Below are 14625 nucleotides of genomic sequence, written 5' to 3'. Positions count from 1 at the left end.
TATGGAGGTGGGTTTGTCTTTTGAGCCTTGCCTAAAAAAGGCACTATGGGGGTAGCAAGAGCCTTTGCCAATATCCGAAAGCCCATCGTGGCTTGTCGAGCATGTCATCCCAGGCTGACAGGCATTGGATCCCCTTTGAATGACACCAATACTTAAGCCAATTGTTGAAATTGATCATCTTGTCTTCATGTTGTGGCATCATTCTTGGTGAGGGTAAGATGCTACTCAAGGTCAGGATCATACCGGCCTGGGCCACATGCTCAGAGAGCTCCTCTATGTCTCTTTTCATGTAGTCCAGGGAGGTACGTCTCAGGTCATTCACACCAGCATGGACAATGACTGAGTCATATTTGTACTTGCCTTGGAGTGATCTGAGTGCTTGTGTTATGTGGCGGATCCTAGAGCCCGACAGGCAGCTCACCGTGACCTTCTCCTTGTCCAGCCTGGTGAGCGGGACGTCAGTGTGCCTGATGATAGAGTCACCTATTACAAGTGTATCAGATGTGTTGTTTAGCCTTAAGGGCTGTGACTGTTCGGCACACTGGCTTTGTGAGCTATGTGTTGCGCATTTTTTGTTTTGGGGTAGCGGTTGCTTGGGTGTCTGCTTTGGAGGTCTCTGCTGCTTAGGCAGATTTTTATTTAGAGCCTCCGAGTATGTTTTTGTGTGTTTATGTGTTTGGTTTGCTGTAGTGGTAGGTCTATGTGAGACTGGAATTGTACTGAGTGTGGTTTCCTTCTCCTCCTGACTGGTTACGCCAATACTGAGTTGAGAGAGCTAAGCCTCCAGTTTGGCTATATGGATGCATCTCTCACATGTGTTGGAATTTGTTGGGAGGAGGAGAGGGTTGTCTGTGTACATGAGGCAGTTGTAACATTGCCTCAAGATTCCCAGATTCAGCAGCTGGACCGGAGAGAAGATTGACAACTGACCTTTGGACATGTTAGAATAGTATTGGGAATTCCTTTATAATTGAAAAAAAAAAGGGCCAATGGGGAACAAGGTACTCAAGAGGACTTTGTGAGAGTGTAGTGCTTTTACTTTTTTAGTGCTGACTTATATAATTGCTTTAGTGAGCAAGTGCCAGGTAACTTAAATGCAATGTGTTACAGGTAACTTAAATGCAAAAACGACAAACAGTAACTTTCTTTTAAGTGAAACAAGGAAGTGAGTACAGTAAGCAATGCAGATATCACTAGGGATCCACAGAAGCGCTGAAAAGTCGCATTTTAGGTGGCATTAGCGTTTCAGGGAAATAACAAGCAAACAAACAACAAGCATACAAACAGAGCTAGATTCAGCAGGCCTGGATCTAGTCTATGCTACAGCAAACAAGGTGTACCAATTTCAGTAAGAAACAGTTGAAATATGCAGGCACTATAAGCCTTTAATCAGAAATTCCCAGCTCAGAAGGGCAGAGTCCAGCCTCTCCTCCCACAAGAGTGCAGACCACGAACCTTCTTAATGTAAAACAACTGGCCTGAAGCCCAAGTGCTTAAACCAGAACTAATACAATTTTAGAATAACAGACACTGAGCCCTCAATCAGCAGTTCCCAACTTAGAAGGATGCAAGCTACCTGTCCTGCCACTACAGTGCAGACCACAAACCTTCTTAATGTAAAACAACTGGTCTGAAGCCCAAGTGCTTAAACTAAAAGGCCTAGAATGAGTTACACCAAGAAGTAATAAATACAACCGAGTACTTTTAAGATGACGCAAAAGCAAAATAAATTAGGAAGAAACACAAATACAGTAAAAGCAGATAATTTTTTTTTTCAGAAAAGTAGCAAAACAGTAGTAAAAACAATTCACATGCAGTGCAAGCTGGCAAACTTGAGCATGTAGCAATATTAATCCACACACAGTTTGAAAAAATGTAATTAAATTAAAAAGGACTAAAAGCAAGTGCAGAAAGGGTCTATTAGATATTATGCGGTAAAGAGATGGGACTGGGGGAGTGTCCTAGATCAAATCTACAGTGGGGCGGGCACTGCAAAAGCCACCAAATTTAAACTACAACCAAGAACAGGGAGGGGGGATGGGGAAGACAGTTTCAACAGAGCTAGATCTGAGGAATCAGTCCAAATTATAAAACCACAAAAAATGCAGAAAATATACTTAAATCAGCTTATGTCCAGTTGATGTATGCAGACAAATCTCAGTAGCAAGTAACTTGTTGCATTCGGACTGGCCACAAAGAAGTTCTGCAGATTAAGCATCCGTATGTCATATATGTGCATTACACCTTGTGTGTAGTACACACGTCTGATGTACGATGCCAGGAAGGGGTTAAGGCTTTGGTACATTGGACAGACGTTAGGCTATCCTCAACAGGATATCCCAAGAGTAGAAAATACTGAGACAGTGGTAAGGAAGAACATCTATCACTTACACAAAGCTTGGGTGACCTGTTGACGGAGGGAGGTTAACAAGATAACAGCATTGTTATGTAAAATAATTTAAGGATTACTACACAATACTTCAAATAACAACATTTACATATGTTCTGTATTATGTGCAGTTTAAACTATGAAAGAATATTTTTCATGAGACTGGAACCTTACTTAATAAATAGCAACAGAGCTATAATTCACTGTACTGCACTGAGTAAATGTTATTTTTTTACTGATAAATGCATTTCAGTGTAAAAAAAAAAAAAACATTCCATTGGAAATTATAACAACATGAATATTTCTATGGTTTGATTGTTTGTAACACCTATAAGAGATAATGACTGGTTGCAGAAAGGAGAATCACTTCATGCACTGTCAGGTAAAACGACAGGGAAGCACTGTGAATAACATCATGAGAAAAACATCTGAGAAGAAAGAGCAAAAACCCACACGAAAATGCTCACATACATAATATCAATTATCAACTCTGAATTATGTTGATGCTCTTTATCAGAAAACAAAGAGTTACTATTAATCTTTTTCTGCCATACTATTTGCTGATCACCAGCCCCCTCCTGAGCAATGGACACATTCATTCCCCATCACTGAGGCAAGATTTGGACAGGAGAGGACAACATATAATTAGCCATCAGGGATGGTTCAGCTTTTTGCTTACTGGTCCTACGCCCTTGATGCATTCAGCAAAGCACCAGTGGAAGTCTTACAAAGGGCTGCCTGTGGAGACCATGCCCTCACTTTCATGAAGGGCATTCCCACCACACAGCCATACCCCTGAGAAGCATAAGCAATGGTTTCCACAAAATTACCCTGGTACTGAGTGTGAACCTGGGTGTGCAAACCCTCTTAAGCCCCCATGAGAGGCAAGTATGCCACACCACTTCACTTCTCCTTTTCTCTGCTTAGCTCCTCCAAAGCCAGGGCCACTAATCAAGCCTGGTTTCCTGGGTCACAGAAAGGGCTCCAATCCAGTGAACTAAACAGTCACACTAGAAGACTTACAGTATTATGCCATATGCCACAGTATTTTACATTCAATGTTGTGGCTACTAGCTTCTTTGACAACTCAAAAATCTTTAACCTGATCTAGAAACCAGCACCATACCACATCATGGTCTGGCAGTTCGTAATGGCAAAGTAATCTCCAACAAGTATGGAATAAACTTTCTACAGATGTTAAAACATTCCCAAGAATTCCATTAAGAAAATTAGTCAGAAGGCTTTTACATGTTTAGAACTGCATGACCTTTGTCAACAACTGGTTATATACGATTCACAACATACTTTTCATCAAGTTCTACACTGTACACAGCCGCTCACTACCACTCCAGCACTACTCAAACATTCATGCTGACATATTGCCTGAATATTCTGCAGACCCTCATGCACATTCTTACAGAGCTGTTCCATAACCCCCTTCTGTATGCTTCCATTACCATCATTATACTGTACATTCTGATTTTACGCAACATCCAATTTTTTTTCCTGGACTAAATTTTTTTTTTCTGGACTGACTGAATTCTCATCATGCTTAACTCATAAAAGCATCTGTGCTTAAGGATCTATGTCAATTGGTAGATGCATCAAATTGTCTAAACCCATATGGTCACAACCATATGATCAACAATTTGGTTCATCTAATTGTTCTGACAGATTGTGGTACAGTGGGGAATCAGGGAATTTGCCCTTTTCCTCCACTGTAGTGCAATCTCAAAGTTGGTATAAATAATTAGCAAGGTGTGGGGGGTGCAAGGGGGCTTGCCCCCTGCAAAAACTTTGTTTATGTTGTTGGTGGGTGTTGTGTGGATCCAGATTACTTTTTCAATTAATTGCATTGTTGACCATATGGATTTAGACAATGTGGTTGTTTTATAAACTGACACAGATCCGTGCTTAACATATTCAGTTGTTTTAGACAAGTTTCCAAAGTGACTATCCAAAACAATGGCTTGTACACTATTTTTGTATACACAGCTCAAGAAAATTTTACCTTGGGCCCAGAATACAGCAATACAGTACATGCAATCTTATTCAACTTGACGTGTAAAACATACTACAGAAGAGCAGTTTAGCTCAGATTATTAATGCTATTAATGAGCTTCATAACTTAGGCCTACCTTTCTTTCCTTCAGTACCAATTTGTCTGTTAGATGGTGCGGAGGATCAAGGCTTTGAGATGTAGTTCCTGTGGTGAAGATTTTGATTCCCTCAGCCTTTATTTGCCTACTTTGTCACCTTGAGCAAGTCACAGTCACACATTGCTCTGGAGTTACCCCAGGAAAGGGATGTGTCCAGTGGGCCTATCTGGGCAACAAAAGGTATTTGCATCACCTTATAGCCAGTTTAAACAGGATTAGTTTGCCTTTAATCTACAGCTTTTCAAAAACAAACTTCAGTTCTGTAATTCATGGCTTAAATAGGGTGCAAAGTTACTATGACTTTCTCTGATTGCATGATCACAGCATTTAGTAGTTTGAAGCACTACTCTCTCGTCTGAAAATACTCATTGGTGAGATGATTATTACCTCCATAGAGTCGGCAGATTTGAATTTTAGCTCTACAATACACCTTTTCATGTTTAACACTACAGTACTTACACAGGGTGTGGTTTCTACATATTCATTTGTTACAAGACACCATCACAGTTACTATGTGGTCACCTACTTTATTTTTTAAATTTTACACAATTCATTTTCACCTCATTTTCATCCACAGCCACAATTTAAAGTACTACACGCTACACTGCTAAGTTTCCATGTTGCACACTTAGCAGTTCACTCATATAACACAATAATTTTTTGCAGATGTTAAACAGTTTTTCTCAATAGCCTAGCCTTCAAGCAATCACTTCTGGTTCTACAGACTAGACTATTCCATTGCTACCGATTAGTAAGCGGTCACCAAATTCAGTCTTGTGCTTTTACGTTTGAAATCAATGACAAACATCTTTATACTCCTGAACCTTTTACTTTTACTAAAATAATATTTCCACATATACAGGTTCTTATTTGGCTCATACTTTGCCTGGAATTTATATTTTAATACAGAAAGTTTGTATTTTTCCTTTTCTTTGACTGTAAGGGTTAAGTATCTTGAGAGTTTCTCAATGAATTAATGGGTCAGTGACATAACTAAACAAACATTTACAGATAATTCCTCTCATACAGACACATTCCAAACATCAATCAAGCAATGGAAGAAAATAACAGCATTTTTAATCTAGTGTTCATTTACACAGCAAAGTTGTGATATAATCAGTTTGAGAAAATCCCATACTTCCCGAATGTCCAGATTTTCACAGACTATACACACTTTTGCCTCATATTTTTTGGTCTACTCTTCACAAAATGGGTGGTTTTCTGGCAAATCACTGAGGACTGAAGTTACTTGAGGACAAACATTTGAGTTTCAGACTTTATATCCTTCAGAAAAATGCACGCTGATGCAAAGCCTGTTATTTTAGCAACTTTTTAACTTGATAAGAGCAGCAGTTAAAATCTGTCTCTATATTGGCACGGTATATGCTAAAATGTTAGCCCTAAAGGGCTCAGCCACTCTTCTTTTTAACCATCCTGACTTTCGCTCTGCAATAACTACTATGTCGAACAGGAATAATCAGCAATATACTACTACAGTACATTCAGAAAAGCTGAAAGTATAATGAATCAAAAAACTCACTAGCTGCAATAGGGAAAATGTCGACTTACTCATCACAACACACCGTTGGCTGCAAATTAATACATTTTAAAATGATACTAATGTTATAATAACCCGTCCTTAACACATACCAATGTTACAAACAACCCTTGAACCGCTTAGATCTGCAGGAAAAACATGGGTCTGATAAATCTTCAGTGCACTTCGGCTTTCAAAATGTACCACTCAATGTATGTTTACAAAAATCCTACGCCATTTTCTAACAATACTACTGAAACACCTCATACCAACAGCCCATACAAACATGCTTTAACGTTCTTCCGGGTTACAAAACGCTGGAACGCACCAACGTGGGAAATGCTGTCCAGTTTACGCCTCTAGGCGGTACTTAAGTGTCTGTCTTGAGGTTAAGTTCTCGTTTGGTTGCGATATGGGCTGTATTAAAGCGTTGTGGTCGGTGTTACTGTCTTTCGGCATTTGGAAGGTTATGTAAGCGCGTTTATTTGATTTTCATAGTACCAGTTACTCATAGCCGTCAACCTTCCATCTGCAAAATGTGGCAGACACATGCCTCTCAATCGTCCAGATTTTAATATAAACATTTTGGCATTCTAGCAAATCATTGAGGATTGAAGTCACTAAATAATGACGTACATTTGAGTTTCAGACTTCACATCCTTCAGAAAATAAATACCAACACAGCACCTTTTATTCTAGCAACTAAGTTTATAAGAGTCTTCTTCTTCTTTGAATGGCAGTAGAGTTTTATGGTGTAACCTTCCACAGAAGGCACACTCACACACGCACCTAGGGCCAATTTAGAGTATCCAATCCACCTGCAGCATGTCTTTGGGATGTGGGACCACAGGAGGACATGCAGACTCGCACCCCAGCCGAGGAGAACCTCTTGCTGTGAGGCAGCAATGCTAACCACTGCACCACCGTGGCCGCCCAAATGTTACTGTTTTGGGGGCTCATCCAGTTATAGACATTTACTTTAAAAGTGACTAAGGTACTATATTCCAGAGGTGGAGAATGCGCTGGGAAATCGATCTATTATGTCAAGGAGTCGTATTAATTTACTGATGGAGATTTAAGTCCTTTATTTGTGGAATATTTTCTATTTTGAAGGTGTAGGAGATCAAGGAGGTTAAGGCCTTTCATGGCACAAAAGGCTAAAATCAAGTCTCCACGGAGGAATCTATAAGTGGCAAAATACAGGGTGAGGGCTGTCAGTCTGTTAGGAGAGCTGTAGGTCTTGAAGCCAATGATCTTTTTTGTTAGAAATCTGAGGTCTCACAAGCTGAGTGATATGTTTAGATAAATGCATGCTGAAGGGAGCATTATAGGCAATAACAGGTCTGATAAGAGATGAGTACTTCCTTGGATCTAGAGGAGATGCCTTTGGAAGTTAGTCTAGTACTACTACTCTTGAGACATGATTGTCAAAAGATAAGAAGTTATCCACAAAAATTCCCAGATCTCTGACAATGGCGAACATTGTGAGGGATTTGCCATTTTTAATGTTGGATGTGGAACTGTTTTGTTTACCATATTTAAGTATAAGACATTTTTTGCACTTTTTAGCCCATTGCCTTGCACTAGTGATCAGCATAGTTTAACTCTGGCTGGAGCAATTTCATATCAACAGGAGAATGAATCACAGCACCCAGTTTGCAATGGTTTGCAAATTTAGATAACTGTGGGCCAGTGTTATTGCTTTGAAGGTATGAGAAGTAAATGCCACTTTGGAGTAGGTGTGAAAAGTAAATGTCGAATTTGAGTGAGCCCATCACTAAGCCTTGCAGGACATCATTGATAACCTTTTTACTTTCAGAAGTGGCAGCTTCCTTTCCATGGATTCTGTCAGACAGCCAGTTAATTATTCAAAGCACAGCATATGGATTTATGTTCAAGTGTAAGAGTCTGTTAAAACTTGCTTGGGGAATAGTATCAAAGGCTTTGATTAGACCAAGATAATCTGTATGAACTGCATAACCATTGCCTACTGCTTCAGTAACTTTTATTTTATTTCACATTTGTTAACTGGGTAAGTCCAACTGAGTTTGCAAACAACTCAATTTTCAGTGGAGACCTGACGGGAAAAGCCCCAGCAAACATAAGTAAAGATAAAATGACAATATACAAATATTGAATAACAATCACAATACAAAATAATTGTAAAAAAGAAAAGGTTATTAACTATTTGCATTGCATTGATAGTAAGCAACCCATTTTCAGTGGAGACCCAATGGGAAAGAGCCCCAGCCTACATAAGCAAAGATAAACATACAGGACAAAAATTAAAAATAACACTGCAGAAGTTTTACAAAAGGCAAAATATGGGGCTTGAGTGCAGTGCAGAACAAAATCACTATACCCTAGGAGAGGGCTTTATTAGCAGAAATCACAAGTTAAACCCAAGAAAGAAGGAGGGTTGTATTGATGGATACCACTGACTATTCAGAAAAATGATAAATGTGTTGAACAATTTTCAAAAATATGCACATGTATTCAAATGAAGTATTTATTTCATATAGAAAGATTGTTTATATGATATCAGATTTATTGATGCAGGAGATTATTGATAAAGTTGAATACAACTTCCTGCCAGTAAATAATCCGGTTGTACTAGCTATCTTAGGAATTCCTAAGATTCACAGAAATGTTGCTGTCTTGCCATTATGTCCGGCCATGGCAACTACTGGCTCAAAAACTCAACCAATAGCTATTTATATGGATAGGAAATTAAAAATATTCTTTGCTGGTAAATTTCACATATTAAAAGATTCTTGTCATGTCTCAGAATGTTTAACATATATTGTTTTTCAGGAAAATGTACTGTTTATGCTACTGTTAATGTTATTATACTGTAACTATTGATGTGTTAGATTTGTTTACAGTTACTCCATACCAGGAGTGTCTTAGTTGGTTTACTGAATCAGTTACAGCATTTAAAGAATTAAATAGTAGCAATACTAGATTAATTACTAATTTTATAGAGTTAATACTAAAAAGTACCCTTTTTTCTTTTTTTTTTCTTTTTATTTTGAAGGACAGTATTATCACCTAGTACAGGGAGTGGCCATAGGTGCAGAGTCCTCCCCAGTTTTTGCCACTATAATATTATGGCGTTAGAAAATAAATGTCTATTGAATTCCAAATACAAGAACTATTTATATGTGCATGTATGATTTTTAGATGATATATATTTTTTGCTGTGGTTAAGTAAATTGGAAGAATTCATGAGGAATTGGAATGAAGAAGTAGTTTTTTAGGTTTACTTATACATATTAATCTGAAAGAATATAATATTTACATGTAAATATTGGGGAAGACAATCTAAATGATCGACATGAGTCCAGCATTTATAGAAAAACCTACTTTCTTGAATGCATAATTGCATTATACCATTTACCACTAATTGAAGCCACAATATAATTTAGTAAAAAGGGTGACTGGTAAGACTTCCCCAGTTAGTATCTGATGACAGAAAGTTTTGTAATAGAAGAGAGGAAATTAAAAATGATCAAGGAATGAGATTATCATGGAATTATTGAGTACATTGATGGTAAATGTTTGAGAAGCACAAGGCTTATGCCACTATTGGGAGACAATGATAAGATCAGATCAGAACTGTACAGAAATCAGACAACATTGATAAGACTAGGGTAACGGTAATTTTCTTCACTGTTGACTCAAGGAAAGTAAAGTTATTAATTAATAATAGTTGGCAAGTGACATTGGATATACAGATGAAAGAAAACATTTAGACATTGTACCAATTTTTGTTTACAGCAAAAAGAAAAACAAAGTAAATATTTCAGGGAAAAAAACTAGTAACAACAGACTACTGAATAAATGTGGTAGGTGCAGTTTTTATAAGTTGTGTAATGATGGTGCTAGTGTGAGTGTGAAGGACTATCACAGAACCATTGTTTACAATGGATGATATGATTGCAACACAAGGGGATGGTCTATCTCACAAGCTGTATGTCATGTGAAACATATTAAGCTGGGAAAACTGAGAAGTCATTGTGAAGCAGGAATTGTGAGCACCAGTATAATATAAGAAAAGGAGATTTAAATAATGCCTTCATTAAGCATGCACCAGAATGTGTTATCTATAAAAGAGGCTTATTTTTATTTTGGAGAAAGTGTGGCCAAATGAAAGAAAGAATTCTTGAAAATCGTGTTTGGAGTACTGGGAACTGCTGTGACAGTTGAAATTGAATGCCACAATATTCCTTGGACTGAGTGATAGAGTTTTCCCTTAAAAGTGTTTTATCATTAAGAGCAGCAAAGCTATAAATAAAGTCACACAAAAATATAATTTTAAGGAATTTTGTAATAGCTAAATCTGTATTATTTTTTTACACTGAATTATTTTTATCATGAGTGCTTGAATAGTATATGTGTTACAAAGTTTTAATATTGCTGTTTTAAAAAAATCTAAATATGCTTAATTAAATGAAAGATCATGTGAGTGAAAGGTATTTAAATTAACTGAGATGTAATACTGATTCATTCTCGTATCATTAAGGATAAAAAATGCTTAACAAACTGCTGTTCAGCATTTGGTAGCTGACATTTCACATCTTTGTTGTTGGTAAAATTTTGTCTTGGATTATATAAACATGTTGGAGTTTTTATTTGGGAGTGCTTACTATTTTTTTTTACTTGCTTTACACCATTAATGTCTTCTGCAGAGCATTTTAAGAATACTACAGTGGATGGAGCAACATTGCTGTCTTCAGTTTTGATGAATTTAACTGTGTTAATTTACACATTGTCATAGCTTGTTGCTGAACCTAAGGTGCAAAGAGGAACTGATGCGAATAAAAAAAAACAGCAATGGGTCAAACAGGAGTGATGGACAATGGCAACAGTCAGAATGACTTGACTAACAGCTAGGAACGAATAGAAGTGAATGCTTCACTAACCCTACCTTCCATTGATATATGGTTCAAATCAGTGTTCTCCTTTAAGCAAGAAATGCAATCACCTCAAGGTACCACATTACAATTACTCCATTAGTGAAAAAATAATGAAATTTAGAGATGTTAACTTCACAATATTTATTTTGACAAGAATGCAAAAAGTAAATGTGTGCCAAAGGAGCTGAGAGGCTGGAAATTTCCAAATGCATTTGAACAAAATTTTATCTTGCACCATGAAATTTTAGACTTGTTGAATAGGACATACTATGAACTGACTATTATTTTAAAGAGCGACAAAGAAAGAAAAATGGAGAACTTGTGAAAAGAAAAAAGTTGCGCAGTCAATAATGGATGATTTAACATTTAAAACCTATAGACAAAATTATTTATATGCCTTTTCCAAGCTGGAGCAACAATGTGAAGTAATGGGGATGAGAAAGGAATGTAAATCAAAAAGAGACAATGTGGAATATGGGCAAAAATGGGCATATCCTTTGCCACCACAAAATTAGAAAAAGAAACTCCTGTTAATGCTCTCTGCCTCATTCATTTGCTTGTCTGGACAGTGGGAGTGGTAGTACTGGACATCAGGCTATTCTTCCTTTTAGTTCCCCCACCCTGCCTTGTTTAGTCTTCATTCATGACACTGTTGGTGCAGCTGAAGTCTGTGCAAGTGAGGTATGAATTCAGGCTGGAAATGATAATTATTGCTCTGCAACAACATCTGAGCTGTGGATGTGAACAGGCTTGATCGATGTACTCATGTAGGTATATTTTGATTTTAGTATCTCTGATAAACCATGTACACTTTATTATAATTGTTACAGTCTTGAGTGCTAAGAGAATTGATCACTGAATAGTGTGCATATCTAATTAAGCAAACTTCATGTTTATTCATTTTTATAAAAAGTTTTTGTTGATTTCGTATGAGATAAACAAGAGTGAAACAATATTTGCAGCGAACATGTTATTGTGACATACCAATACAGTTCAAATATACAGAACTTAGTAGTATAAAGTAAACCAATGAAAGGTCAATTAAGAAAGAGACTATACACAACAGTACATACAAATTAAATGCTTTAAAACCAAGCAATATGTAAAACTTAGAATATATAACTATCATTAACAACTTAGAATGTTTTTTTCATATTTTTCTAAGATAATTTTGGCCAGATTTTATAACTAGTTTTTCCCCTTTATTTTCATAGTTATTGTTCATATTTCCTTTTATGCACATAGGTAAGAATTCTGAAAGAAAATCAACAAAAGAAGGAATTGAATTATCCCACTTCCTTTTTGTGATGTTTCTAGCTACAGTTACTAAAATCTGCAATGAAGGTACTTTATTGATACCCACATAGCTAGGAATAGGATTAAATTACACTAAAGAGATAATGAAACTCATGTATCTGATGATCCTGACAGAATAATTGAATGTTTTGACAAACATTTCAGAGGCTTTCATGATCATAAAATGATTGACCCCCCCCCCCCCACTGTACTACTAATGGAGAGAGTCAGCTCCTAAATGCTTTATTCCATGCATGTGTCCCTCAAATTTGTATGTGCTTTGATCCCAGTTATTCTCATTAGGGTTAATATATAATTATCATCCTGCTCTCTGTGTAAGTGGCTTTACTTCAGTGAAATACTCCAGAGTAAGTCATTTATACTGAGAGCAAGTCTTTTGGAATCGAGCCACATATTTATTTTGAAAATCAGGTAATGATAATATTTCAGAATATTTTACCCAATTAAACCAATATAGCTGTGCTTTTGTTCATTTTATTGGTCACATTTACAGGAATTATAAATACAAAAAGTGCTAACCACTGGGTAGAGTACAACTAGCATTCCAGAAGTGTAACTATAAATGAAAATTGTGAATATTTCTCACACATTATTAATGTGTTCAGATTCAGTAGGTAAATACAACTTATATTGAATATTTGAAAAAAAAAAAGACAAACTAAAAACAAAACGAAGCTAAAGGCAGTCATCAGAATCCACTCAAAACTTTAATAACTGATTAGCGCTTTCGTCCACCCTGTACCAACAACTGGACTTCATCAGATAAACCCAACAATCAATCCAGCCCTATTAAATACTGTCATCAATTAAGGCACATAATTAATCAAATTCTTCTCACATTAATATAGTAATAAAATAGTACATCACCTATTAGGTCATTACTTCGTAAAATAAGTTTTTCAATGGAATATAGTTTTGTTTATATTTATTATTTTGAAGTTTTATTAACAAACATGTTGCATAAATCTACAATACAACATTTTAATTATGTAATATTTATGACTATTTGGGAATGCTCATAGTGTAGATAACACATTTAATATATTTAATGTATTAGATCAAATGATTTTAAATGTTTTTAGAGTTACAAATCTTTTCTGTGTAAAGGATTTTTCATAGTAGCTTATAGCTATATATTAATGTAGTTTATTTTTAAGTCATGTTTTGTAATTTTTACTATATTAGTGTAAGAAGAATTTGATTTAATTATGTGCCTTAATTGATGACAGTATTTAATAGGGCTGGATTGATTGTTGAGTTTATCTGATGAAGTCCAGTTGTTGGTACAGGGTGGACGAAAGTGCTAATCAGTTATTAAAGTTTTGAGTGGATTCTGTTCACTGCCTTTGGCTTTGTTTTATTTTTAGTTTATATTGAATATTACTTACTAAAACCAGAATAGTCTTACTATATGATATAATTAATTGATAATCATTAATTTTAGCTATATTATGCCAGATTCCAAAAGAGTTGCTGTCAGTGCAATTCTGCCCTGATTTTGAAAGACTTGTTCTTAGTCTAAGTGACTTCCTTCAGTGTAAGGCCTGTCTATAAACAGGCTTGCACAGGGGGCAAAATTCCAAAACAACTGCTCTTAGTATAAGTGGTAACTCACACTGAGAGCAAGTCTTTTGGAATCAGGTCCATTATTTTAAAAAATGACAGATGCATATCCTTCCAAGCTAAACTGCAGGAAATATCTCTCTAATAAATAATTACTTTGGACATTGAGACCGGTAAATATGTTTCTATGCCTGGAAAATTAATACCTCCAGTATGTCAAGTTCTTACATGGCTTTTTAAAGAAATTATAGTCTTAGATGATGACCAAAGAAAGTTTAATAGTAATTTATTTATTTGATAATATAACTTTTATTAGGAATAATGACTGTAGTTTATATGATATGTAATAGTTTTAGTAATGAAATAATTTTAATCAGGTACATTTCATCTTCAAATGTAAAATATTTTTGAACAATTAGGAATAATTTATTTAAAAATAGTAGAACTGTAGCAATTTAATTTAATGATGACATTTAAAGAAGAAAGAATAGTAATATGAATATATTTTAATTCATTACAATTTGGTTTATATTTAAAATCCTTTAAGACTGACCCTAGGATTCAGAATGGCTTTGTGGTATGTAAAAGCCTTAATGTGAAAAGTTTTCACATCATACTATGTATTTTCAATTTAGACACCACTCTACCACTAATGTTTTTCCCTTATGGGGACCTCAGAGAACAACCACTCAGATGAAGTCTCATGCAAATGCAGAAGTCTGGGTGTCCATGGCACCCCGT

The 14625-nt window shown here is 36.0% G+C and overlaps 1 protein-coding gene across 3 annotated transcripts in view; it reads right to left on the bottom strand.

The window, feature by feature from the left end:
* Nucleotides 1–6577, bottom strand: part of POLR3H (RNA polymerase III subunit H) — a 312552-nt gene extending 305975 nt beyond the window's left edge. The window contains exons 1-2 of one of the 3 annotated variants that reach the window (XM_044075682.1): nt 6199–6577; nt 4528–4714 (exon numbers count right to left, since the gene is read on the bottom strand). Coding sequence is in view for 2 of the 3 variants with exons in the window: in XM_044075673.1 (XP_043931608.1) it covers nt 6199–6231; nt 6355–6373 (52 nt within the window). In the remaining variant the exon portion in view is untranslated. The remainder of the gene's footprint in view (nt 1–4527; nt 4715–6198) is intronic. The other 2 variants (XM_044075673.1, XM_044075690.1) reach the window with 2 other exon arrangements.
* Nucleotides 6578–14625: the final 8048 nt, after the last annotated feature.

Source organism: Protopterus annectens, chromosome 1.part1, assembly GCF_019279795.1.
Source record: "Protopterus annectens isolate FY-2018-M chromosome 1.part1, PAN1.0, whole genome shotgun sequence".
In the NCBI taxonomy this organism is placed as follows: Eukaryota; Metazoa; Chordata; order Ceratodontiformes; family Protopteridae; genus Protopterus; species Protopterus annectens.
The sequence above is the reverse complement of the archived record's forward strand: the minus strand, read 5'-3'. Positions and strand labels throughout refer to the sequence as shown.